The 27,048-nt window shown below is 36.9% G+C and overlaps 1 protein-coding gene across 1 annotated transcript in view; it reads left to right on the top strand.

Moving 5' to 3' along the window:
• The window catches only part of CNTN1 (contactin 1), a 214,117-nt gene that overhangs the window by 174,066 nt on the left and 13,003 nt on the right, over positions 1 to 27,048 (top strand). Inside the window, exons 16-23 of the mRNA XM_053943219.1 lie at positions 2,571 to 2,729; positions 5,943 to 6,092; positions 9,514 to 9,584; positions 12,908 to 13,142; positions 16,734 to 16,837; positions 23,028 to 23,214; positions 24,662 to 24,774; positions 25,940 to 26,096. Of these exons, the coding sequence (XP_053799194.1) occupies positions 2,571 to 2,729; positions 5,943 to 6,092; positions 9,514 to 9,584; positions 12,908 to 13,142; positions 16,734 to 16,837; positions 23,028 to 23,214; positions 24,662 to 24,774; positions 25,940 to 26,096 (1,176 nt within the window). The remainder of the gene's footprint in view (positions 1 to 2,570; positions 2,730 to 5,942; positions 6,093 to 9,513; positions 9,585 to 12,907; positions 13,143 to 16,733; positions 16,838 to 23,027; positions 23,215 to 24,661; positions 24,775 to 25,939; positions 26,097 to 27,048) is intronic.

The following is a 27,048-nucleotide window of genomic DNA, read 5'->3' as shown; positions in this document are numbered from 1 at the left end:
TGTATAAGACTAGGCCTACATTAAAATTATTTTGAGTTTTCAAATTACAGAAACCAAGACATCTGAGGTTAAGTTTATCACTCAGTTTTTATCTGATTTGTGTCTGTTAAGTGTTACTGCAGTCTCAAAATGCTGTTCTTGCTCATACAGTATGCATCCTACAAGATCTGTTATGATGTGAAGTTTTAATAGCATGAGTTAATGTCCTTTGGACATTTTGCTCTCTTTTATGCCTATGGGCATAACACATTCTGAGGTGCTAATGCTCTATTTTGCTGACAATTCAGAACTGATATAACTTGTACATTGAGTTGCCTTGCTGTTGTGTTTTGCCCCACATTCGAGTCACACCACAGAGCTGTGTAGCAGCTGAAGTACAGCTAGTGTCGTGGTTCTGAACTTCTGCTATCTCAGGTTGTTGTGCAGTTGAATATTTCTGCATTTAATTTTTTGCTGGATATTAACAGCCCATGAAATGTCAACAGTTTTGGATAATATGTCAAAGCAAATATGGTAAGTGATGAAACCACAGAATAGATCTGCAAAGTAAAAGAGTAAGGTCTGTTCATATGCCTTAGTATTATGTAAGCAATTTGTTTTAAAAATTAAATTACAAGGTGCTTTATCAATCGTCTGATTCCCCTACCAATGTGGTAATTAGAGTTGCTCAAAGACTTATTTTATAGCAGAAATTAGCATTCATTTTGTTCTCAAAATTCAGATTTTAATATAATGAACACCGTTCTGCTTATGACTACCTTTTTTGTGAGTGTAAGACTCAGCATCTTACCAAGCCAAGAGTAAATATCTTATGAAATATGACAAATGTGGGATGGTAGTTTCACTGCTTTTGTAAGGAAGAGGCAACAGCAGAGTATGAAAACAAAGACCTGTGTTCCACAGCATCTCATCAGTGGAGTGGTAAAGAATAGCCACTGTCACTGCAGGGACATGAAGATGTTTTGTCAGTCCACAAAACAATTTAACAGTTCATATGGATTGTTCTATGTGATCTTGAAATTGCTGGTGATGTTAGTCCACTGAAAATTGCAGCCCCTGCGTGCACCTACAGACCTTACTGGCGCTGTGTTGGCCACACTGGGGCAGTGTTACAGACGTGACTGCTTCCAGCTCTGGATTGTGGAATGCCTCCTGGATGTGCTTCAGGCCTGTGCTGTGGGTAGCTGTCTCCTGGATGGACTGCTTGGATATATGCATCAGTTTGTCAGCTGGATGTGCCCAGTTGACTGTCCCTGATACCTGGGACTACCATATCAGCACCTGGCTCTGCCCACTATACTTGGACCCAGTGGAACCGTGCTCCATTGCTAAAGCAACTACCAAGCTTGGGGTTAGTTGTGGGTCCAGTATCAGCTTTCCTATGGAGCCTTTTCCTTTTACTGTGGTCCTTGGTGTTTCCTGAGACGTGCAATTTTCAGAAGCTGATGGTGAGGTGAGGAGCTGTAAGAGGTATCTTTTGAAGAAGGAAGGAAAGTTGTTGGGACTGATGAACCTTTCCATACCTTCCAGCCTGAGGGCTTCTGAGGTGAACAGTCCTGCAGGAGAAGGGGTCTCTCATCAGACCTTACCTGTGTGTGTCCTTAGAGCTGGGATAGGAAATATGCATGTTACCAGGGTGGAGAGTTAACGAACAACTCTCATCTTAAAAATCAGCTCTTAACAACCTTGCTTTTGTTTCAGTTAATTTCATTTGAGTCCTTTGGCTCAACTGTATGGAGAAAATAAAGAGCTCAAGAGAAGCTGAAAATACATTTGGCACACTGTGTGTTTAGATCTGTAGAAACCTCCTTTCATTATTTTATGTTGTTTTGTTTTGATTCTCTGTGGTTTCTCTGTAAATAGTGCAGAGAAATATATTATGGTGTTGTTGAGGTTTTTAATAGTCTCTGGGACTTGTTCAATCAGGTTGTTAGATAATTATTTGGATCATGTTGGCATTTTATTATCTCTTAATGTTGAAGCAGAAAATACATCTCAGTAGTCCTAATGCATTGTATCTGTTTTTACACAACAGTTAATATGTATCAGATAACTACGTAGCATATAAAACAGAAGCACAATAACAAAACCAGAATTTTGTAGTAGCTTGGAACCTGATGATGGTTTTACCACATTGGGGTAATATGAAGACCAAGAAAAATGGGAAGAGATCTATAGAAATCTCTTTTACGGTATGATTTTTCTCCAAAATAAGTCATAGGGTTTTCCACATAACTTGTAGCCAGGGCCTATATGGTACAAGCAGAAGTGTAGGTTAAAGGTGGGCCACCAATAAGGTCAGCATTAGGTGGAATTTGAGAAGGAAAAGTTTTTGGGTTTTTTCCTGAGTTCAGTTTGTTTGGTAAAAAGAGCAGCAACATTTTCAAAGTATCATCTTTTTACTTAAAATTATCTCAATATTGATTAGGCAAGAATCATGGTAGTTATAAAATACAAGAGCAGCTGTCCTCTGAATCATTTCATAGAGTATTAAAAGTTGATGAATTTTAATATTTTCAGCATATTTAATTTGTTAATTGTACTATCTTTTTTTTTTCTTCTTTTTCCAGGTCCTCCAGGCCCCCCTGGAGGTATAAGAGTAGAAGAAATTAGAGACACTGCTGTAGCACTTACCTGGAGTCGTGGAACAGACAATCATAGTCCTATTTCTAAATACACTATCCAGTCAAAAACCTTTCTATCCGAAGAGTGGAAAGATGCCAAAACAGGTAAGAGTAATGCCAGAAGAAATAAAGACAGTAAGTTTTAAAGTATGATTGTTACAACGTTTGACTAATCAGAAAGTAATTACAGTAGAAGGAAACCAGGGATGCTACTGATTTCTGCTGCAGATTTACTGTCCTGTCAGTGTCTTGTCAACAGTTCTGTTCCCAGCATTTGGAGAGCCTGAACTGAATATCAAGAAATACAGAAAAGAACCAGCCAGAGTTGCTACCTGTTTTTTTTGTCTTTTTCCTTGTTGCCTGAAACATTCAACATCAACTACTGGAATCATAAAAATTTATTTATAGGTGAATTTTGATGAAAAGTGGATGTTGTTCTTTCTGTATTTGTTATGGAGAAAGCTGGTAAAAATTGTCTGCTTTTGCCTGGGAGCAGACTAAGTTCCAACTGCATTAAAACTGGCACCCCTAGAGAAAACATAGCTAAGATTATCCTTCTAACCACTGGATGTCATCATTGTGCCACAAAATTGCAGTTAAAGAGGGATCTACCTGAGCACAAGACACGCTAACGTAATTTTTTTGCAGGATTTAACATAAAAGCATAAATTTTAAAATATTTTTAAGCTACTAGTATCTCTGAATGCTTTATAAATTGTCTCAAGCTATACAGAATTTTCCTATTAATATGTTTAATTATCCCACCCTTATAAATTACAACTTAAGTGCTTTCCTGTAGAATTAAGATATCACATACTCAACATTTCTAAATACTAAGAATAGTCATAGTTTCAGTGATTGTCTTCCATTTAAGTTTTCACTTGAAACTACAGACATGTAAGAAACAGACTGACATATTGAACTGAAAATCTGTTACTTTTTAGAGTAAAAAGTTAGATAAAGTAGGCCTTCTACCTTGGATCATATTTTTCTTTCAGACTATGTAGTATATGAAGTTCACTTGAAAATGATTGCCTCCATCAGCCAGCACTGATATTTTTTATATCAAAGAGCTTGGAAAATAAACCCAGAAAGTTCCCCAGCCCCTTCTTATCTCTTAGACCTTGTTTAATGGCTTCTGTAGAATAGATTTCTTTGAACTTTTAAAAAAAAGTAATGTAGAAATTAGAGCTGTTCAAATAAGTGATTATTTGGTTCAGTAAAAATACATGCAGGAGGGAGGATCCTTTTGGACTAGCGTGTGCTTTTCTCAGGATAAGTAAATTTTATCTCTTATTCATTCTGTACTTTTCAATTAAAGAAAATAAGGAAATATGAAGAATTTCAGGTGGCAACTGATCCTGTTTTGTTTGTGCTGTGCATTACTGGAATTGGAAATGGAGGTGTAAGAGTTAACATAAGTGTTGGTTTCAGATCTTCATTCTGTCTGACTGAGAGCAGAGACTTGAAACCACTCTTCTCACTTCTTGGGAAGATTCCCTACTTGCAATGCTATAGTCATGGTGGGATGAACTTCTCTGCACCTCTGAAGTTCTCTGCTTCTCAGAATTACTGAGATAGTCTTTGAGACATGCAGTCAGACTTTGAATCTTACCTTAAAGTATGCTAAGTGGGATTTACATCTTGGGTGGGACAGGGAGAAATCCAGATTGTTGAATTCCTTTTTAAAGATGCTAACACAAAAGATATACATTATTAATTTCTGAAAAGTTGAAAATAATTATTCTGGTGTTTTCAAAATCATTACATTTTCATTTGAACCACACTTAGGATTTTTGTTAAATAGATGATTCCCTCAAAACAGGTAAAATCATCATAGTAACCATCACTGTCATCACTGCAAGCTTTTACCTAATTGCTGAGCTGCTTCCATTTTGACTCAGCGTTAACTTCCAGATTAATGAAGCATAATGAACAGTCCAGACTGATCTGTCACCAAATGTTTAGGCTATCAGTTAATGCTGATAACTTTCAATGTGTGAAACAAGGAAATATACTTTGGCATTGCCTTTTGGAAATATTGTTATTATTGCTCCTAACATTATTCCCCCAACCAAATCATTCATCTCAGGTTTCATAATACTGAGTGTGTTTTGTGACACTGTATTGTACTTCACAGCATGGAAATATGTATGAATGGATTATGTAATAAGTTGTTTACATTTATGTTGCTCTTTCCAGTTAAGGGGATCAGATTCTCATTGTGCCAAGTGTTCATAATGGGTTCTGGGAATCTGTGGGACAGTAAAATTAAATTAAGAGATCAGATAGCCCAGGAAGGACATTGACAGAATGTTAAATTTACATCACAACTTGGATGACATGAGAGGTTTGCAATAGCTTTACTGACTAGACAGAAAAATAATTTGAGTAAGGATGAGGGAGGGTGGTGGTTAGGTAGAAAGAAAAATGGAAAATGTGTTCCTTTCTCCTTCAAGACCTCACTTTGGAATGAAATGTAATGATCATTAGGAAGAGGGAAGTGGTGATACCATCTAGTGCTTACACTGTTGTTGCCTGTGTTTTTTGCAGGCATTGCATTTATATTTTAATTCCAAATCAGCTGCCTTTCCAGTGCAGAATAGCTCAGTTCTCATCCTCTTCTGAACACAAGACTCTAATTTGACAAACAATTCTTGTTTATATATAAATGAAAATACTCTGTCTTTACATAGCTGCAGACAGCAGTAGAAATAACCCCTATTATCTTTGAATTGCAGACAGTCATGAGTTACTCAGTTTATTTATGATAAAGAAGCTCATCCTTAAGACAATTACATGAATTGCAAGAACATTTACATTTCTTGATTGCAACCAGATAGCAAGTTATAACATGCTCACTAATTAGGTGCACCAAATTAGGACCACATTTTATAAACCACTCTTCATCAATTGATTGAACTCTACATGTCTAGCCCTTGTCTGTTCATGTAATGAATTTTTATTTTACTGTTTCTGCATTATGAATTTATCATTTGTCTGTAGGTAAAATGAAATTCCTTAGCTACAATATGTAATTAGTAAGGAAATCTCATAACTACATGTACTAGTTCACACCCAGTTAAAACTTACATGTCAATAAGGGTTTATCCAAGATAGTGTCATAGTTTCCAAATTCCCACTCACTGCTGTGGGTGCTCCTTGTAAAATGTGATATTCCTAATGTACAGTGTCAAGTTTGCTTTAGTTTTCTATGTGTGCTTGCAGAACAGTGCAAGTTTTGTCACAATCAACCGCACTGTTGCTGATCTAAGTGTAAAAATGCTGTTTTCTAAAGCATTTAATCTTTTTTTTTAGACCCATCAGATATTGAAGGAAATATGGAATCTGCTACAGTGATCGATTTAATTCCATGGATGGAATATGAATTCCGGATAATAGCAACAAACACTCTGGGGACAGGAGAACCCAGTATGCCATCACCGAGGATTAGAACTGAAGGCGCTCGTACGTAAACAGAAAATGTCAGGTTTTTTTTAAATGTGTTTCTGAATTTTTACATTTTTGTTCACCAATTTGGTAATTTTAGGTTTTACTTTAAAAAAAAACAATGTGTACGATCCAGTGTGCAGAGAGTTTATTTTCAGGCACCCACAACTACAGATTGTATTAAGCAAATACCAAACTACAAAGATGCGATAGCATCAAAGCAGACCAAAAAGAAACTTAATGATATGGCAAATTAGTCTTCATTGCTGAAACAGAATCATACTGCATCTTTCAGAGATCCCCCAATGTATCTGTCTGTTAGACTGTGTGTGTATGAGTGCAGGCACATGTTTGGGACTGTGGTTCAGGACTTAGGAAAATACATGCATGTATTTAACAAGGAAAATGTCAATTTACCATTTGGTTTGTATTCTAACTAAAAAATGCATGACAGGATATGTGTTCTACTGGATAATGCCAGTTTTCCGTGACTGCAGGTTTGGTTTGGTGTCTTGTTACGTCACGTCACATATGTGACGTTATCCAACACAAACTACTCTCTTATCAGTCTGGTTGCTCAGTGTTAATAGCTCAGAGCATATTTTAGGATATTCTTCAGGCTTAGGCACATCCTTTTTATAATGAATTCTTCAAAATGAGGACTTAGATGCTACTATTCCAGAGAATATATTCTGGTTTGACTGTACAGAGGAGATAACAGCAGTGTTCTAGGGGGTAATGTATCACTGCACAAAGACTGTGTCCAACAAAGCCTGTATACTGCAGAGTAGCATCCACTTGCAGTCTTTTTGCAATTTCTTTACAATTGTTTCCCATAGCTTGAGTTTTGAAAATGAAAATGAAAAACCAAAGTGTGGAAAACAACTTCTGCAATTACACCTTCTAGGTCATAACTTTCATTAGATAGTATTTTCAAAATAAAATGTATTTGCATTGTAAGTTTCAAAGCATTCATTAAAGACAAATTTGGTGCATTAAAATTTTGTTGCCTAGGGAGAAAGAAAAGAAATTGGTTAAATTATTTTGGATAGGGAAGGAAAAGCCACAGAACTTTAATACTAAAATAAAAGATAATCACTACCTCGAAAATTGACTACTAGCATCATACGTTTTATGACTCAAGAGCTGCATTTGAAGGCCCAAGAATCTACAGGAGAAATCTGGTGTGCAATAGACATTTTAAAAATGTTAGAAAATACACAGATAAGGAGCAAAATAATGGAATAGGGGGAATGGGGAATGGGAAATAGGGGTAGTGTCCTGCAGTTTGCAGTGTGCCACATTCATGGCATTTTTGTAGCCTCCCCAAAAACGGCATACTTTCCAGTTTTGTAGTAGGATGTACCTCTTTTGCAAGAAGTGGTCTATTTAGTCTGTTGTCTGATTCCCCGGGCACAGCACCATGCTCTGGCAGACTGTGCAACAGTTTTTGGCAAACCATGCAAAATGGTAGTATAGTCTTCTTAGGCATCAGTCAGCACTTCTTGTCATGATAAAATAGGGTATAAATAATTTACAGTTTACAGATTAACTTCTGCACCCAAGTGTGTTTTCTGCCAGGAGCTGGAATTTGTTATAAGCAACAGTAGGATTCAGATTGCACTGTCAATGTCAAAGGTACTACAGAAGCAGTATGCACAACTCTATGTACATTTTCATGTAATTCTGAAAAAGGTAAATAACAAAAAGCCATGTTCACATATTGTAGTTATTGTTAACATTTTCTGTGTTAGACAGCAACAAAGAGTACTGTCTCTTTGTTGTAGTATGTGGGTGACAAATAATGTCTGTCACACTTAAAACTTGTCAGCATCTTTTTCAATTTTGAAGTGTCTCTTCAGGTAGATAACTAATTTCAGTAACTTATTAGTATGCTAAGACTGTGCATTTTTTTTTTGTTTTTAATGAAACAGCTTGCTTCATCAATAATATGGTGATTTCTTGAAATCCAATGGCTCAAGGGTTTATGTATTTTAGCTTCTGGGTGCATTAGAGTAATTGTCTAAGTATAGTTGTCTAAGTTAGTTACCTGGTCTTAACAGAGAGAAACCTGGGTTTAATGGTTGAGAGAATGAGGAAGATACTTTAGAAAATAATGACTTGTTAGACTTCAGACAGTCAGGTTTTTCAGTTCTTTGGCAGCCTGTCTATCTATCTTCTTTGACTGCTTAAGCATTCTAGCAACCCTCTGCTTCTAACATAGCTCTAAAACTATAAATTTATAATAGATAGTGTGACTACAAGGTCAAGTAACAAACTCTAGCTTTCTCTCAAATTGTCATATGCATGTTTAGTCTTCATCTCCACTAATTGTTTTCAGAAAGGACAGAAATAAATAATGCAAACTATGCACTGAATGCTGATTTCAATTTCAAATTTATTTTTACATATTTTTATCCTGTCTGAAAACATTAGTTCTGCTCTGCTTTGTGTTCCTCTTCAGCTGACCCTCAGAGAAGGCCTCAGCAAACATCTTACTTACATAGTGCTTGAGCACTGTGACTTATGGCTTTCACTGATTAGTGGAGAAAATACCTGATCCTATCAGAATTTTTTTACACAAAGATCACATTAATTTAGGTAGGGCATGTGGCTCAAAAATGCACATCTAAGGCATAATTAGTGCCCTGTAGATAAGCTATCATATCCTAAGTTTTCAGTGGTACATTGTGTGTCCATATTAAGTGACAGCAGATAAATACACAAACACCATAGAGGATAGCAACAGAATCATTGCACTCAGTGCAGAGTCTGAGAGAAATGATAATATAGGAATGATTTATAATGGAGTCCTTGAAAGTATCCTGCTTTACCAACCAGCTGTGCACTAATGATAGATCAACAGATCGTATTTCATTACAGAGAATATTAGTGTAAAAAGCAATTAGTAAATTATAAAGTGCTATGCCAGTTTTGCTTAGGTACATCTACCCATCCTGAACAAGTCTATCAAGAAGACATGTGCCACTAATCTAGAATACAATTAGGCTGCCAGGGCTTCAAAGATAGACCTATGAGTTTAACCTTACACATGGCAAGTTAAATCCATTGCAGTAGGTGTAACTGATCACAGTGTCTTGAGGTAATTACACATGTAAGTCAATGGTGCTTGAGTCCTTGGCATACCAACACCTGAGAAAGCACAAGGACAATACACAGTGTGCTTCTTTTAAGACTTACAAGAAATTTTCCATTCCTGAATATTCTATTAAATATTTGTAGATAATACAGGGAGAAGGAAGAATGATTGCTAGCTATGGTTACAGCTGGCACATTTCCTGAAGCAGTAGCTATACATTAGTCTTGGCAGATTGCACAGCATCATTACTTTAATTGTGTGTGCCACGTGTGCTCATTGGCCTTGCAGCTGTCTGCTGCATACTTTGTAGTAATTTTTCTGTCTCTTCTATTTCACTAGCTCCTAATGTGGCTCCTTCTGATGTTGGTGGAGGGGGTGGAAGCAATCGAGAGCTGACAATAACATGGATGGTAAGTATTGCGCATGCAAGATGGCATGAAACCTGTACTATCTTATATCTGATCTTGCTCCTCCTGAAACCTGTGGATGGTTTGGGTCTTGTGAGAACAGGATTTGTATATAATATATAGTTTTTCAGACTTTTGTCATGAAAAAGTACATGAAAAGGAATGAGGAAGAGAGTACCTTAGGGGTTTATGTGTTGGACATTTCTAAAATGTCATCTAAAACATTCTAAAACAAAGAGATTGAAACACAGACTGACTATGATAATGCACCATTAAAAGTAGTCTTCATTCTGCTATTGAAGCAATGGTTTTGAAAACTTACCTAAACTGTGGATATAGGTAAAGCAAGAAGGGAAAAGATACACCAAGGAAAGAGGAAAGCAAATCACAGCATAAGAGAGGATAAGAATTTATAAACAAAGTTGCATAGGGAAAAGAAGCATGAAAGAGAGAATTGAAATCTACTGCAGGGTATTTGGGGAAGCTAGCGAGAAGAAATTAAAAAAAAAAAAAAAAAAAAAAAGATTGTTGGATTCATGTCAGAGCCTATCAGTATCCAGGAAAAAGAGTTACAGAAGCATTACCCCTGGCAAAGAAAGATGGTTGTGATATGCTTGAAAAAATTACCAAGTTTGTTTTCTGTTGACCTCTCTGTTCACTGTCATAGGGCTATGAGATACATAAGGCACATTATGCTATTTGTGTCTTTTGGGGAATACTTGTTTCGTATGTAGCAGCTGAATTGCCCCTAGGAAGAGTGCTTTTTCTTGAGAGAAGTAATGAAAAGATGTCATAATTCCAATTGTATGTATTCTTGTACAGGGAGTCTCCTTATGAATGTGCAGATTTTAATCCATATGCATATTTCCTTCTTTTTGGACTTAGGATTGATCATATATCTGTGAAAGTTCTCAAGTATGACAGAAGTAGCCAGCCATATTTTTGAGCTATCAGATTTGTGCTTTCCTGGCTGGGTTTTTTTTTGGGGTTTTGGGGGTTTTGGGGTTTTTGGGTTTTTTTGGGTTGTTTTTTTTTTTTTTTTTTTTGTTTTTTGTTTCTTAACTGAGTACAAAATATTTATTCAGTCTTCCTAAGTATTTTTACAGTGAAGAAAAGATTTATAAGTTTCTGAAAAAGGAGGTCCACAGTTCTGTTACAATATATCGGAAAGGTTGTATCTTAGTTCCCCTAATAATAGGTTAGGAAGTAAATATGTCCTAATTGGCTTAATTCTGGTCTGTTTATTTTTGAAAAGCAAAAGAACACATCCAATGGACAAGTGCAAAAGACTTAGATTATTTTACTTCACAAGCTTTTCTTCTAAAAGCTCTAACAAACTACTGAACTGCTTCTTGCGTTGTATGTAAAGACTGGTACTCATGGCATTTCTAATACAGTGATGACTTGGCTGTGACCAAACTGAAAAAAGAAAATATAACCAGGAGAATAATAGTGACTAATGCAAGACCAGAAGTACAAGACTGCTTTAGTATTTCCTATACATCCAGGCAGATTTATATTCTCATTATTTCTCTTACCTAATGTTATGCTTTTCACAGCTGTTTTGAGTAGCTCCTTTAGTGAGATGAATTAAGCATGGCTTTAAGTATTTATTTCCCAAGAATCTTCTATGCTATGTCTAGCAAGGGTTTTTAAATAGAGACTGTAGGTTCATGGAGTCTGACAGACAACAATATATCTATCTGTAAGGCTAAGATAAAAATATATATTGATTCCCCCAAATGTGCTGACATTTGCATATGCTACTTTAAATAGTCCTTAATTAAGAAGAGAAGAACAAAATGTATGGCAGGTTCACATGTTGCTGCCAACCCCTTTTCAGCTTCTTCTATGATTCATAAGCCCGGGTTGAATGAGACAGCCAGAGATGCAATCAAAGCTCTTCTAAGACTTGTTTTGAAAGAGGAGCTGAGAAGGAGAGCTAGGAGTGGCATGCCCATTCTTCCTCATTTTTTTCCCATTTGTGTTTCCCTCTCCCATTTTCTTTTTTAAAGTTTTCAGTGGATTCTACAAACTATTCAGCTACTTACACCTACTTATTACGTGCAGCCATTGGAGGGAAAGCTGCTTTCAAATTACATAGAAAACCTTTCAGAATATAATTTTTATATGCCATTCCTGGCTTTCTAAAGTTTGCTCTGGCTGAAAGTCATTCTGAGGCTAGGGCCTCATACAGTCTGCTTACTTTGGCATATGAGATCGAATTCTGGTTTATTTTAAGCAGCTAGTTACAGTGATAGATTCAGAAGATCAACTACACAGAAGTTTCAGAAAACCTTGCGCAGAATATCTCCACACATGTTGGCTGAAGTGCTGCAGCAGTAGGCAAACACCTAAAGAGAATAATTACTCTCTGTGTCACTGCTCCAAGACCTGTGCCTCAAGATAAGCTATTTCATCTCTGTGAAGTTTCCATTAGGGGAAAAGGTAATGCAGAAAGCTTATTTTCAAAGGATGCTTCTGGTCAACCTCCTGATGCACAGATGAATTATGTGATTTTGGCTGGTTGGATGCAGTGTCTGATAGTTGTGGTAAAAGTTCCACAGACTGAGAAGGGAATCACTGAATGTAGAGCATTGGTAAAAGAAGAAAAATCTATTATGGAAGATTGTCTTCCTTAATTTTGTATTTTCCAGTATTCCTAGGTATAGGAGATTAGCTATAGTTTTAAGAAATACTTTGGATAGGTACCTTTAATGCCTGTATTGAAAATGGGAGTCATTTCATTAAAAGACTTACCAGTTAGAGGCTAGGTAGTCTAAATCAGCATCTGAATCCCTTCCATTATCAGATAGTAGATGAGTCATTCTTTGAATGTGTCCATTTTTCATTATCAATTGTGCCAGCTGCCTAGGTGACAAACTTTCATTAAATTAATATAATTTGGGCCAGCCACATAGAATTTCTCTTCACTGTGATTCTTCTGCAAGAATATCTATCTCCACACATACATACTGGCTGTATTACATATCTGCTGTGCCTCATGCCTTAGGTCTTTTTTTGCTAGCTACAGCTGTTTTATTACACATTTTTTCTTGGTTTCTTGCTGTGGGAGGTAATATGATGTGTGTTGCACTGAGTTCAGATGAGGAAAAAGTTCTTAAAACATTTTCCTAGCAAATACACTAATACTGCAGATCTAAGAGGGCCTATTTTTAAAGGGGGTTGAAGCAAGCCATTGAAGGAAACCAGGATGAAATGGAGTTCAGTGTTTTTACAATACATATCAATGCTTTCTGCATTATTTATATTTCATTCTAGACCTAACTGTTTAGCAAAAATTAATGTGTTTTTTTTCTCTACAGCCTTTGTCAAGAGAATACCACTATGGCAATAACTTTGGTTATATAGTGGCCTTCAAGCCATTTGGTGAGAAAGAGTGGAGAAGAGTTACAGTTACTAATCCTGAAATTGGCCGATATGTCCACAAGGATGAATCAATGCCACCTTCAACTCAGTATCAAGTAAAAGTGAAAGCTTTTAACAACAAAGGGGATGGGCCATTCAGTCTCACTGCTGTAATTTATTCAGCACAAGATGGTGAGTAAATGTTCGAAATGAGGTTTACGTTGTGGGTCCAGATCAGCACTACCAACAGCAGTAGAACCTGGTCCTTGTCACTGATTTGTATAGCAGGATACATCTTCAGCAGGGAGGGTGTGCATTTCTTGCACAAAACACTTGTTCTGAACAGCCAACTTCAAATTTCTGCCTTCTGTGTGATGCAGAGCACTTGGCTGTACTTGCTGGCAATAAGCAATACACAGCAGGATGCAAGGTTCTTCACACAGCCTGTTAAAAGATTTAAGAATATAGAAAAAAAATCCTTCTCTTCACAGCAGTTGCCTAAAACATTTAGATCTTTATTCAGCAATGTCTCTGTGATCTTAATACATGTATTTGACATAGGCTTAATTTTTTTCTTCTTTAAAAACCACACTAAAGCCTAGTATTTTAGTAGATCAGTATCAGAATTAAGCCCAAAATTGTGAAGGAATGATAGTTCAATTGTATCTAGTTACATTTCCAGCATGTTTAGAGTCTCATATAAATTATCCCTGTTGCATTCTTTATTCTGGTTTGCATGTTAGGTCTATTAAATGAGTAATTTAATAGAAACCTCTTTCACATTCCATTAAAATATTTTTCTTAATTCTTACTGTAATTGTTTCACATGCTGTGCTCTTTAGGATTGAAGTTTAAATTACATTTCCAAACTTAGCAGAAGAGAGAAAGTACTGGAATAAAGTTTACCTTAAATCAGAAGAAATATATACAACTTCTTTAATTGCATTATCATCACTCAAGCCTGTTCTTAAAAAATGCAGTTTATTAATTTCTGCCAGAAACCCAAAGAGCTGCTAGTATTTTTCTTTCCATAGAGCAAAATCTCCACAATGTCAACAGATGTAGACGAAAGAGCTCAGAGGAGGGATATGATAACAGGGTCACATTCTCACACTTCTGAATCTGTTCTGTACTCTGTGTACTTTATGGAAGATTTATTTTCATGGTTCCCATTAGCACTAATGGGAACTTTGCTTACAAATCGGCCACACACAGAAAAAAGACTGAAGAGCCCTCAATACCAATCTGGCTGATGAGGATAATACTAATCTTTTTTCTCAGGAAAGGCCACCTTAGCAAATCATCTTCAACAGCTGCTGCAACAACACAGAGGGGGCTTTTTTGCAATTGTATAAATGTGTTTGTAGATAGTTATGGTGTAATGAAAGCAATATCAGTCAAATTACACTTAAGTATCCATCCTTCCTCAGAGACTTTATCGACAACTGACTGATAGGCTCCCACGTGTTTATGTTAAGATTATCCACACCACGCCAGGAGTGGCAAGTGTTTTTGTATAGTCTCCGGGTTCAGGGACATGGTAGAGCCTAGTAGCTCACAAAGACAGAGGAAAAGCAAAAGTGCAGTAGTGCCAGCTTCCAGATAAAGGGTCACTTGAGTGGCTGCTGATGTTCTGACACAGACTTTAGCAAAGTCCAGATACCTGATAAAAAAGATTTGTGGTTAAATGATCCCAGATGCAGACTGCAAAAGAAATAGAAGCTCAGTGAACCTACTTTTTTAATTTCAAGCACAAGAGTACAAATCTTACCAGTAGGGCTCACAGCTTCTGTGCAGAGCTGTGACCTTTCCTACTGCCTATATCCAATTCAGGAACTTCAGGGCAGGTTAGAAGGAATTTTTCCAAGAGATGTAATAGAAGTTACTCTGAAGAGCATTGAGGAGAGAGTTGTCTCCTGGCATCAGAACATTAACAAAATCACTTCCATACCTTGTAGTGTGCTTACTGGCTGCCAGCCTGAACTTTCTATAGTTTTGCTTAGAAGATAATTGTGTGATGACCACTATATTTTCAGTGAAGAGAATATATTGTGATGATCACATGATTTCTCCTTTTATTTGTAGAAATAGTGAATTAGAAGGCTGGAGGAAAGCAATTGATGCCATCTTTCTGGCTCAGGAGAGGCTGCAAAATATTTATAGAACATAAATGACAAATAGGGATGTAAATTATTTGCAGCTCATAAACAAGCATAAGCAGATGAAATATTGTTAGAGTATTGTATCAGCAAAAGCCCTGGCAGCTGATACTTTTCAGAATGAATTTTTTTTGGGAAGTTCTGTAATGGATACAGTAGAGAAGAGTCTGACAGTGATTTGGGAATAGATTTGATGATCACAACTATTCCACCTGTACTTCTGTACCTTTGAGTCAGCAAGTGATATTATTACTGTTAAACAACACAACTTCTCAAAGGTATTAGGGAAATCTTAAAGCAATATGATCATGCAATATTCCATACAGATATGTATAAATATCCATATATATATAAATATAGTGGCAGCTTTTCCACTAAGTTGTATTTTCTTTAATAGATCTATGTTTCTGTAGTTGTAACTGTGGGCATTGTTATTGCCTTCAGTGACTAGGGAATTTCTGTGTTCCCACAGAATAAGCCAAGTTCCATGTCTGACAACTGCTAGTCATATCTGCCATTGCTAGTAGTGAGTAATGATCGCTAGTAATGAGTGTACAGGCCTCTTGCTTATCTAAATTCCTGTCATTGTGAAAACAATTTTGCAATAATGTATAATTTTTAATTAGACATTTGCATTATTAACAGCCATTGAAAGACAATTACAAAAGGTAACTTTGCATATAAGATTATTTTGTTACCTAGGATACTTTTCATGAGAGATGTTAGTGATTTTTTTTTTCTTAACAGTGGCTGTTTTGATGCATAGTTGACTGGATGCCCAGTTGGAAGATTAGGTATATGAAAGCTTTCCTCAGCTAGGGCTGCCATGCCTGTCTGTTGCAACTTGTTTCAAAAGGTTCACGACAGAGAACTGTTGTTAACTTGGAAAACTTTATCTTTTACAGACATTGCTAAGTTTATGCCTTTCTTTATTCCTTACCTCATTTAAAATTCAGCAATGAAATGAAACTAGACTGTAATATTCTAAGCCCTGGATAAAAGTCTATCACGTTATGATGGTCTGTACTCTATGTTGTCTGCTGTTCAGAACTAAGAATGCAAACAAAACCAACCTTATGATGTATGCCTTCCTGAAAGGTGCTTGAGATTATTTCACACCTATGTTCAAGTTTGTATGTGCCACTGGACAGCAGTGTATCTAATATCTGCTCTCATAAAAAAAATGTATTATTAGGACTAAGTGACATACACAAGTATTTGTGTGTAACTAACTTTAAAAATCTCATGTATATAATATGTGAGCTGCTGTCCCATTTAGTAAAAGATCACTGGATGCTTCAAAGGCTTTATCAAAAGCTATTTTCAGTTTACACAAATTTCAGCATGAAATTTGTTGAAGCGTAAAAATACATAGTCTGAGCCAAGTAACAGAATCATTGCTTTGTTTTTACAGAGTCATTTTCCTTACAGATCATCACTGGACTTGAAGTTTACTCAAGAAAAACCAGATTAAACACTAACACTTAGCTCAGTGATGTCAGGAAAATTATATAAAATACTGAAAATAATATAAAATACTGAAGTGAGGAGAATTCCTGTTGTAAACAAGTATAACATTACCACAGGATCAGATCAAATGTTTAACATATGTTTCATCTTCCAGCACCAACTGAAATACCTACAGATGTGAGTGTAAAGGTTTTGTCATCTTCTGAAATGTCTGTTTCTTGGCACCATGTTTCTGATAAATCTGTGGAGGGATATCAGGTGAGTTTAGTAGCAACACTGTCAATCCATTTGTTAATTTACTGTCAGTAGTTATAGCCAACAATAATTCCTACTCTGGTATGCCATCTCTTAGAGTTCACTTCTCTTCAGTTAGCATGTTCCGCGCAGATTTTGCATCTTGAGAAACAGATTATTTTTGGTGTTATGTACTTCATTACTAAAATAGATTAAGAAATGTATGTTTGCACTTTTCAACTAACAAAAGGCAACCTTATTTCATGAAAGAACATTGTGTCTTTTATGTAATTGAATGCCTATCTATAACTTCTTAAAACATATTGAAATTAAATTTTGAAATTAAATATGCAAAATTTGAAATTACATATGCAAAATTGTAACTAACTCTGGCCCGCCTAAATTACAGCAGTTATTACTATATTTTACCCACAAACCCTATAGTAAGTGGGATTTCTTGACAAATGTCAAAATCCAGTATAACAGAGACACTGCTATTGTGCAAAATAGTGATGTTTTCTTGATGGTTTCTATTCTCTGCATTAAAAAGAGCTTTGAGGCATGTTCCATCTGGTCCATCTCAATGGTATTACTGGTGAAAATTGTTATTGTCCTTCTGCAGAGATGACAACAGCCACAGGCTGGGTGCAATGAGAAGTGGCCATGTAGTACTCTAGGAGGGGAAGTTTTAACATCATCCATGCACAGTGGATTCTGGCAAACTCTGCAGTTTACAGTCTGCTTACTTCGACTGCAACCCAAAATAGGGGTCTGGGTCTTTAGTTTGTTAGTGACTTACCTTGGGATTTAAGTTTTCAGCTACTTGAAGATTTCCTCTATGTTACAAGATAGGGACATACAAATGAGTAGTAATCTCATGGAATGTATTTCTTAAATTAAGTCTATGAATAAATAAGTAATATTTAGGTTTTTTAATTTCCTGATCTCTGTTTCTGTCTCCATGAGATTTATGTAAAACTTTTGTGATACCATAACAAGAATAGTGCCCCATGTAAAGGTTGACAGTACAGATATAAAGTCTTAAAATTACAAGCAGAGGGCACTTAATTTCAAACAAGGGTTTAAAATTAAGACACTAATATCAGTAGCAACTCCTAATTTACTAAGGCAGGCCACTGGTTTGGTGTCTCGTAGGGATTTTGCAGTTAGAATAGGATGGACAAATTGATGGTCATAGGTGAGATCTGTGAGCTGAGCCTGGACAGCCCTGTAGCAGCATTGCACTCCCAGGCTGGAAAATCTGCCCAGAAACTGAAGTCTTCACATGCAGAACACACACTTGGCAGACACATACAGGGGACTTCTGGGAACGTGGAGAGTGACAACGGGTGGAGAGTGGCAGCTGCTCTCTCTGGTGGATAGAACAGCAAAAAGGAAAAAAGGAGTGCTGATAGAAGCTGGGATTACAATTGTGATAGAACATGAAGATGGATGTTCAGAGTTGTAGTAGGGAATAGGGTAGTAAAGCAGGAGGGGCAAAGATAAATGTGGAAAGAACATGGTAGGAGAACATGCCTATAGGCAACCCATGTTTGGCCATTTTTTTAAATTTTACCTTATTTGACATAAAGACATCTGAGTTGTATCACGGGACATGAGGGGAAGAAGGGAGGAGAGATGATTTAGCAGGAAAGCCCAGGATGAATGGAACAGTCAATAGAAAAAAAAGGAGAAAAATCAGAAAGAAATGAGGGGATCTTTGGGCTGAAAAGAGAATAACTGTTAGAAAGGTGAGATATCCTGGGAATGGACCATCTGCTACATAGAGTATGGCTGTTTGGGGTGTGGCCTGGTTTTGTTAGGTGTAGTGTAATTTTATCCACCTATTTGTGGAGAAATACACTTTCACAAATCCAGCATGAACTGACTGGCTTGGACATGTCCAGTGAGGAGCTGCATTAGAATATAAATTTCTTCTCTTTTTTCCTCTTTTTCTATGGCATTGTTCTAATTATCAGGACTATGTAAAAAATTCTATCTGGCTAGACGATAAACAGACTGGTAGTCCCAAATTACTGCCCCAAGAAGCTCAATAAGGTGTTAATTCTGAGATTAACACTTTTTCCCCAGGGCAACCACCAGTCTCAGTCTAGTAGAGGGGAAGGCAGCAAAAGGAAAGCCCATGCTTCTTCACTGAGTATAAGAACTTGTGTTCCTGAAGATCAGAGAACCCCTATAAGCCCTGAAGGAGCAGGACAGGGCAAAAATAGGGAGGGTTCTCGAAGGTTAAGACCACAGATAGCATTTGTGAAGTTGCAATAAAAGTTGTGGTGGAAGGAGTATTCAAAGTGCATTATGAAATTCTAGTGACTATCTCTGGAAGGCTATTAGCACTGATAAATAGTTACTTTAAATTACTGCTCAGGTGTAACACAGGTTAATAGAAACCATCATTCACCAGAGCACCTTCTCAGTTTCCTTTTGGTCTTTATTATTTCTTGAAAATTGCATAATTGACTTTCGAATGCTAGAGTTTAAGAGGTGGGAGTGCCCTGAGCAGAGAACCTGAGGTATTTCACCTGTGACACAATGCTTCTCACACCAGGAGGAGTCAGATTTTCCTGACACAAATGCATACTGTCAGGATGACTGCCCCCATGGTGATGAGTGTGAGCTGATAGATTTTGCCATTACAGAGGAGTATCCTCAGCTCACACTTAAAGAAGAGATAAGGTATGAAAACTATCTCCATCCATATAGAGAACTTAAGTTTGATGAATTCTTACAATAGACTGCTAACAGCCACATCTCTGCAGTGCATGCAGCACCAGTGACACTATCCGTATTTCGCGCTGCTTCTATGCAATAGATGTAGGTTTATTTTATTAAACAAATTTATCACTACTCACCACCATTGTCTCTTCTAGACGGAAATATGCTATTAGCATTCTTTCTCAATATGAGTAAAGTATGTTTTTGTGTCAGTCCTATGTAGAACTTTCAAGAATATGGATGCTTCTGTTTCATGACATTTACAGAAACAGTTTCAGTATATTAAAGTTTGAATAGAGGAGAAGATCATGAAAGACAGGTTTTCCCCTGATTTTAGCACAGAGGGATGCACTAATTCATGATGGCTAAGGCATTCCTTCATACAAATCACAACTGGCTGATTTCCCACAAAAACTGTAGAGCTTGGTTGAAATCCCCTTCTGTGTCCTCTGGGGATTCATTACCTATGGGTTGCCCTAACAAAGTAAATGCAGAGCACCAGGAATAAGAAGGCTGTCTGGGGCTACTATATAAGCTCTTTAAAAAAAAAGAGAGAGGGGCTACTCACTAGAATGGGGAAATGTGACCCCTTGAAGCAATGTGGCATTTAATTCCAAAGGCAAGAAAGAAATATCCAGATTATTTCCAGAAAGTTTGAAATTATTTAAAAATAAAGTGAAAAATGTAGGAATAGTATAAAGAAGACAGTAGTTTTCGTAGCTTTCAGGGAAGTAATTTTTTTTTCTTTTCCAGGAGTTGTTACAATGTTCCAGATATGTAAATATGGCTGTGTATTAGAGAAGAACTTTGTGTTCATGACATATAGGTCATGCAGTATAGGAGTAAAGTGCACAACATTGCATGTTCATGACATATAGGTCATGCAGTATAGGAGTAAAGTGCACAACATTGCAGCCAAGAACTATTGTATTTGGGATTTAAATTTTATTTAATTTTTAAATTGTATTACTTCTGTCTGAAATGTAGTATGTTCTCCATGAAGAAATTTACAGTTTCATTTACTGTTCTCGCTTGTCTTGTTTGATGCTCTGTGTTACTCTTGTATTACACCATTAGCCTCCCTGTACTGCAAATGAACATTCAGATTGTTAGCTTTGCAAGGCAGAGGAATTCAAAGGCTTCCAGAATATGCCACATGATTAATAAAAGCTTCATATAAAGTGTGTTTTCTATCTTTAGGTAAAGCTGTTACTTAATTAACATAATAGAGCATACCAAAAAAAAATATTTTCCAGTGGCCAGCTAAAGTCAACAACAAAGCTACTATTGGTCCTGTCATGGTTAATAAACTTCAGGCCACCTAGAACTTTACAGACATTCTTTTGCTGCAGGCTAGAAACTTGTTTGAACTTAGAGATAGACGTGACGTTCTCTAGCTGTTGATGTACACACCCTCTCTCACCTGAGTCAGCCACTTGCAGTTAACACCTTATGGTGTACAGCTGGTTGCATTCAATGAGACCTGCTTATCTACAACAGTATATTAATTATAATCATATAAAAGAAACTGTGACTTGAAGATCACTATCAAACCTTCAGGTGAAATGGCTGTCACAGTTTCAGATCCATGCCAGTTTGAAACCATTCATCTGGTGGAGGTTGTCACTCTCCTGCTGAAGCCTGCAGAATGGACTGGCCGCAGAGGCCTCATTTTAGGGTAAAGGCTGTTTACTTGGGAAAATAGGCACTTTTATAGTAGGAATTTTATGAGTGTGACTGCCTAAATTACAGCAAACTGATGTTTAGGATGCTGGTGGATGATACTTTCTGAGCAAAATGCAGGACATACATTTATAGAACTGAAGATTATCTTTTAGTGCCTGCTGGAAATCAGGTGTGCATGCTGAACTTAAAAAGCAAATCCAGTTTGATTTGCAGGAACAGTGTGATTCTCCCTGCAGCACGAAAGAGTGAGAAAGGCCACTAAGATGTCAGATTTATAGTAATCAGAGTGAGTAACCTGTAACACTGGTGGGAAGGACTGTGGCAAAAAACATTGACAAGAGACAAGTTCCAAGAAGTATTTAGTTGACATTAATCTCTGTGTAGTGATACTGTTCTCATGTCCAAAGACATTTGAAGTAAGTAAAGAGAAATCCCCTGCATCTCTCCTTATTCAACTGCAGCATGTGTTCTAAGATAAAAGAGAGCAATATTTTTATTAAGTATTGTAATTTAAATTTAAATGGGAGAAAATAAAGCCTCACCAAACAAGGGTTGAACCCACAACTTGTAAAGAAGAGAACTTGTGATATTAACACTTTGACAGACTATCAGTTCTTCTAACCTATTCCTTAAATCAAGTTTTCATGGACAACTGATATCAGAACAGAAGGTTAAAGTGGTTACTATTTAAAAGACAAGATGACAGGATACCAATAATGTCTTACAAAGTAAGATTTTTCCTAAAGCCTGAATTTACCAACAGTATTAACTTCCTAAAAAATTTAAAACGCCCTCATGTAGCATACATAACATTCATTATGAATTCAGGCAGAAGCTGAGGGTGAAAACACTCAGAACCAAAATGCAATGAGCACAGCTTTCTGCTCTTTCAGGTTTGTGCAGTAATTTAGTCTTATGCAAATGGTTATAAACCAGACAAAACCCAGAGACTGATGGTGTTTCATTCTCATTTGCATCTCACAAGGCCATGTAGAATAGGACCCTATGGAATGGCATCACTCCATAGGAATTACACTGTTTTCATCTGGTGCTTTGTAATGCATAATGAACTAAAGTAGGATGGAACAAGTTCTTTGGGGAAAAAAAAAAAAAAAAACCCTAATGGAATTTCTGTGTACTCTTAATTGGCTTTAATTGGCTTTGGTTTTTAAGGTGTTACAAGCTTACAGTCATGTTTTTCACATATTTTAAGTATTTTCATGTACTTTGACAAATGCCATATTGTGATATGAGACCTGATTGAGTTTAGCTGAAAAGCTTTAGAAAATTGTTACATACACCTATGCAGACCTACACATGCAGCTAACATGATTGAATACTTCACTTTCCATAGATAGAATTACAAAAGGCCTAAATTTGTAAGTCATTCAAAACAAAACACACCAAAAACGTTGTCTCAGAGTTTAATCTCTACTACTGTAAGAAAATAGTACTAAAGTTCAGAGTAGAATGCAAAAACAAAAGAGCAAGAAGAAAAAAGTCTTGTTCTTTGAAGGCATTATCCAGCTCCCAGGCTTCTAGTGACTTAGCTGGAAACAAGTTAAACCACTGTGAGAAAAGTTTAATAATACATTCTATATTTATTTCTGTTTCTTTATGCCTATACACAACTTGGTTAAAATTACAACCTGTAGAAGGAATTCTATGCTATTGCTATTAGATTTCTTTTAGCTGGCTTATATCTGAATATATGGTATAGAAATACATCAGGTTTTTTAACATTTCTTTATTATTAACTATCTTAAATTTAATCTTCCAATTGCCATGCTTACAGATTCGTTACTGGGCTGCTCATGATAAAGAAGCAGCTGCACAGCGGGTACAGGTGAGCAATCAAGAGTATTCAACCAAACTGGAAAACCTGAAGCCTAACACTCGCTACCATGTGGATGTGTCTGCCTTCAATAGTGCAGGCTATGGACCTCCCAGCAGCACCATTGATGTTGTTACAAGGAAAGCACGTAAGTAAATGGAACATTAGGTCAAGTATAGTCATGTCCATCATGTTTTCAAGCATGGCTTCTCATTCATATACCAAATGTTCTCTCCTCATGTGGTATTGCTTCTTAGTCTGAAAACTTCTGCTAAAATTCTCCTTCCTCTCTCTTGTTGCCATGTATAATGGGGATATCTTGCAAAAGGCAGTAAAGAGGCTAAGATTATAGGCTCAAAGGAGGGTCATCTGAAAGCTCAGATCAAGTTTCTCAGGGCTTTGTCCAGCTGGATCTTGAAAATCTAAAGGGATAGAGACTGCACAACCTCTCTGAGAAACCTATTCTGGTCCCTGACTTATTCTGAGCATCTTGTCAGAGACTCTTAATCAATATTGTGCGTTTTTGGTACTCGTCCTCCTGCCATGCCATCCAAGAGCTTGGATCCTTTTTGATAAACCCCATGCTCGGACAGGGCACACTTAGGTGCCCTCCAAAACTGTCTCACCTCCAGGGTGAACAAGTGCAGCTCTTTCACCCTTCCTTCACAAATCAAGTGTTCCAGATCCCAATCAGGTTGGTATTGCTCTGTTGAACTCACTCCAGATTACTAGTGTCTTTCAACACTGGGAATGCCAAAGCTGGATACAATATTCTAAATTATGAGCAGTTGAGACCTGCTATTACTTAGGCATCTATACATTGCTTTTTCGTTTGGTCAATGATGATTGAAATGTGACCAGCTGCCATTTTCATCAGCAGCAGAGCAGCAGATTCAGGCAGCCTTGAGAAGTGGGTGATCTGAATCTCACCCTAGAATTAACATGCCATAACCAGGTTTTTGAATATTGCTCCTGACTCAGTGAGGATACCTAGCACTAGCATTGACTGAGCAATGTAAGAAAAGCATCTTGTGTATTTAAAACACAATTATCTGGGCTAAAAATGCATACAACTAATTTGAGGATTTCTGTCAGTAAGTAGTGTATCGTGCAACTTGCACCTGCAGGATTCATTAATAAGAGTCCATTTTATAAGCTTACTGTGTAAGTTACAATTAATGGTTTCTGCAGTGGGGTAATGTTATTTCTGCTTATCTGAGTTAAATGATGTAGAAATGGCTGTAAATAGTTGATTGAATATTTGATCGCAATGAATAAATATGATTTACGCCACATTTTTGGGAGGTTCTGAAGGTAGTTGCATGCCAGTAAGCACTGGTGGTTAACAATACAGTGAAGGGTAACATTGGCCACTTCCATTCTGGCAACACAGAAAAGCAGACCCACAATGCAGCCACTGCACAAAGCCATCCAAAATTGCCTGGTTGGAGCTGTAGCAGTTCATTACTGCTCATATATATGGCAGCCTAATTTCCATTTTCACATGTTTACATTTTTACATGTCTTAATAAAAACATCATTGAACATTTATGAAATCTCATTTATGTGTACATTATACATATGTTGCTTTTCAGCTCCAAGCCAACGCCCAAGAATTATCAGTTCTGTAAGATCTGGTTCAAGGTACATCATCACCTGGGATCATGTGAAGGCTATGTCAAACGAGTCTGCCGTCGAAGGATACAAAGTATGATATCTGAAAATATTTTTTATCTTTATGTATGCTTTGTGTAGTGCATTTTATACACAGTGTTGAATCTTTGTACATAATCAGACTTACACATACTTGAATGCTGAAGAGAAAGATATCGTGGTCAGCAATCGCAACCATCCAGTAGGCCTAGGGCAAAGCCAGTGGGCTTAGTCAATATGATGAGAAAATACTGGGGCACTGAAATTTATTTGGGTGGTAAACCATATTATGGGAAAGTTCATAGCAGTGACTGCAGTAACCTCATTTCCCTCATGATCACATTTATTCTCTGTTGGCTTAAAATAATGCATAGAAAAGTTATACACTTCATAGTTTTTTCTTTTATCAGTATACATTGTTCCAGTTTTCCTTTCCCATCTCCATGGGGGTTACAGTTCCTGAAACATGAGTTTTTAAAATCTGGGAAGGTCGATGAAGGGAAGGGACCTCTACCATCATTAGATGCAGTTACTCTGTAACCACAGCAAGTGAATATACTGACTCTAGGGCATATAGAAAACTTCAGCTATCAATTCCTGTTTAATGTTGCTGCTTGCTTGGCAGTAAGAAAATTAGTATCATATTCTTCATTTGCAAATTTGAATGAGGAGTTGAACTCCTTCCTGGGAATTGCTAATAGTGTTTCACAAAGCTTATTTCAGAAAGAAATGGGATATTTTCTAAAGGTCCCACAAGACAGGTACTATCCCATTTGCAATAGTTTAGCATCATTGACGGTTAATAATAAAATTGATAATTGTCTCATTTATGAAAATGGTTGTAAATTTTATGTCAGAAAACCCAGCTGAGTTCTCATATTTTTATTCTCAATAACAATGCCACCCTGCATTGTTAGTCTCCATCATTTAATTACTTATTTTGAGTGTAAGTGCTAAAATTGTTTTTCAAAAGATGGCAAAATTTTGTAACAGAAAATGAGAAGACATCCTGTCTAAATTTACCTTGTGTAAATAAGGAAGAAAGTTGTATTAGCCACTAAGTTTATATATATATGTTTGTGTGTGTGTGTATGTCTGTATATATAATGTTTCATATAAATAAAAACCTAATACTTTTTCATTGACACACTGTACATACAGAAATATATCTTCATGGAAATGTAATATTTCAATAACTATATTTACCATGACTTTCCTAGGTACTTTACAGGCCAGATGGACAGCATGAAGGCAAGTTGTTTTCCACTGGAAAGCACACGATAGAGGTCCCAGTCCCCAGTGATGGTGAATATGTTGTTGAGGTGCGAGCACACAGTGAAGGAGGAGATGGAGAAGTAGCCCAAATAAAAATTTCAGGTGAGCAGATAACTTCCCTTTTGCCACACCTTTTGGAAATTTTGGACTGAGTGTTTTCCTCTTACACGCTATTGAGAGATGGGCACATCCAAAATTGGAAAGGTAGCTCTTCAGGAGTGACTGCACTGAGAATAACAGTATATCTTAAAACATTTTTGAGAACTCATAGCACACACACAGGACACTTCTGTAGCAGTGTAGCTCAATCCTGGAAGCACTGCCAATCTTCCAAATACCAGAGTGCTTTTACTGGTGTCCCCAGTTAGGCTGCCACTTCTATTAGTGTCCTACAAGCATAACTACATGGTGGAGGCCTCAGGATCTAGGTGTCAGCTTGCAATAACCCCATATTTCCTAGCACTTTTTGCCTCTGTCTCATTCCTCTGTCAACTGTCACTAAAAGGAAAATAATAGAGAAAAGGAGTGGTCCATAGTGATCCCCAGACCACTTGTCAGGGAAGTTCCAGTTCTCAGTGAAAAGGGGATCTGTGGCACAAAAATGATAGATAAGCAATGAGAAACTCGACATGCTCTAATTCAGAGTGATCTGGATGATTGGTAAAGAGAAGGGACCATGGCTTAGGTTGGGCTCATTGTTGACTATAAATATAAGTCCAGACATGGTCTGCGCATCTCCTTCCTGTTAGTTTTTTATCTTAAGTAGTTCCTTGGCACTATTTGGTATCAAAGAATTGGATAGTATCTTTGCAAGGTTATAATTCAATCACTTACATTGTATTTTTGTCTTTCTAATTTAAAAAATTAATTTGGGGAATTGAAAGGATTAAATGTCAACAATAGTCTTGTCACAGAAGCAATGCAATCAGTATTGTGGCTTTTTAGAAAGAACAATGCTTGTGCCATATTATCTGTACTGTGAGGGAAGCTGCCCGTGCCTGAAGGAGTGGACCTCCCATCTGCAGGTTTTTAATAATATATACAGCTTATATCA

The sequence above is a fragment of the Vidua chalybeata genome, chromosome 5, assembly GCF_026979565.1.
Source record: "Vidua chalybeata isolate OUT-0048 chromosome 5, bVidCha1 merged haplotype, whole genome shotgun sequence".
Lineage (NCBI taxonomy): Eukaryota > Metazoa > Chordata > Aves > Passeriformes > Viduidae > Vidua > Vidua chalybeata.
The sequence above is the reverse complement of the archived record's forward strand: the minus strand, read 5'-3'. Positions and strand labels throughout refer to the sequence as shown.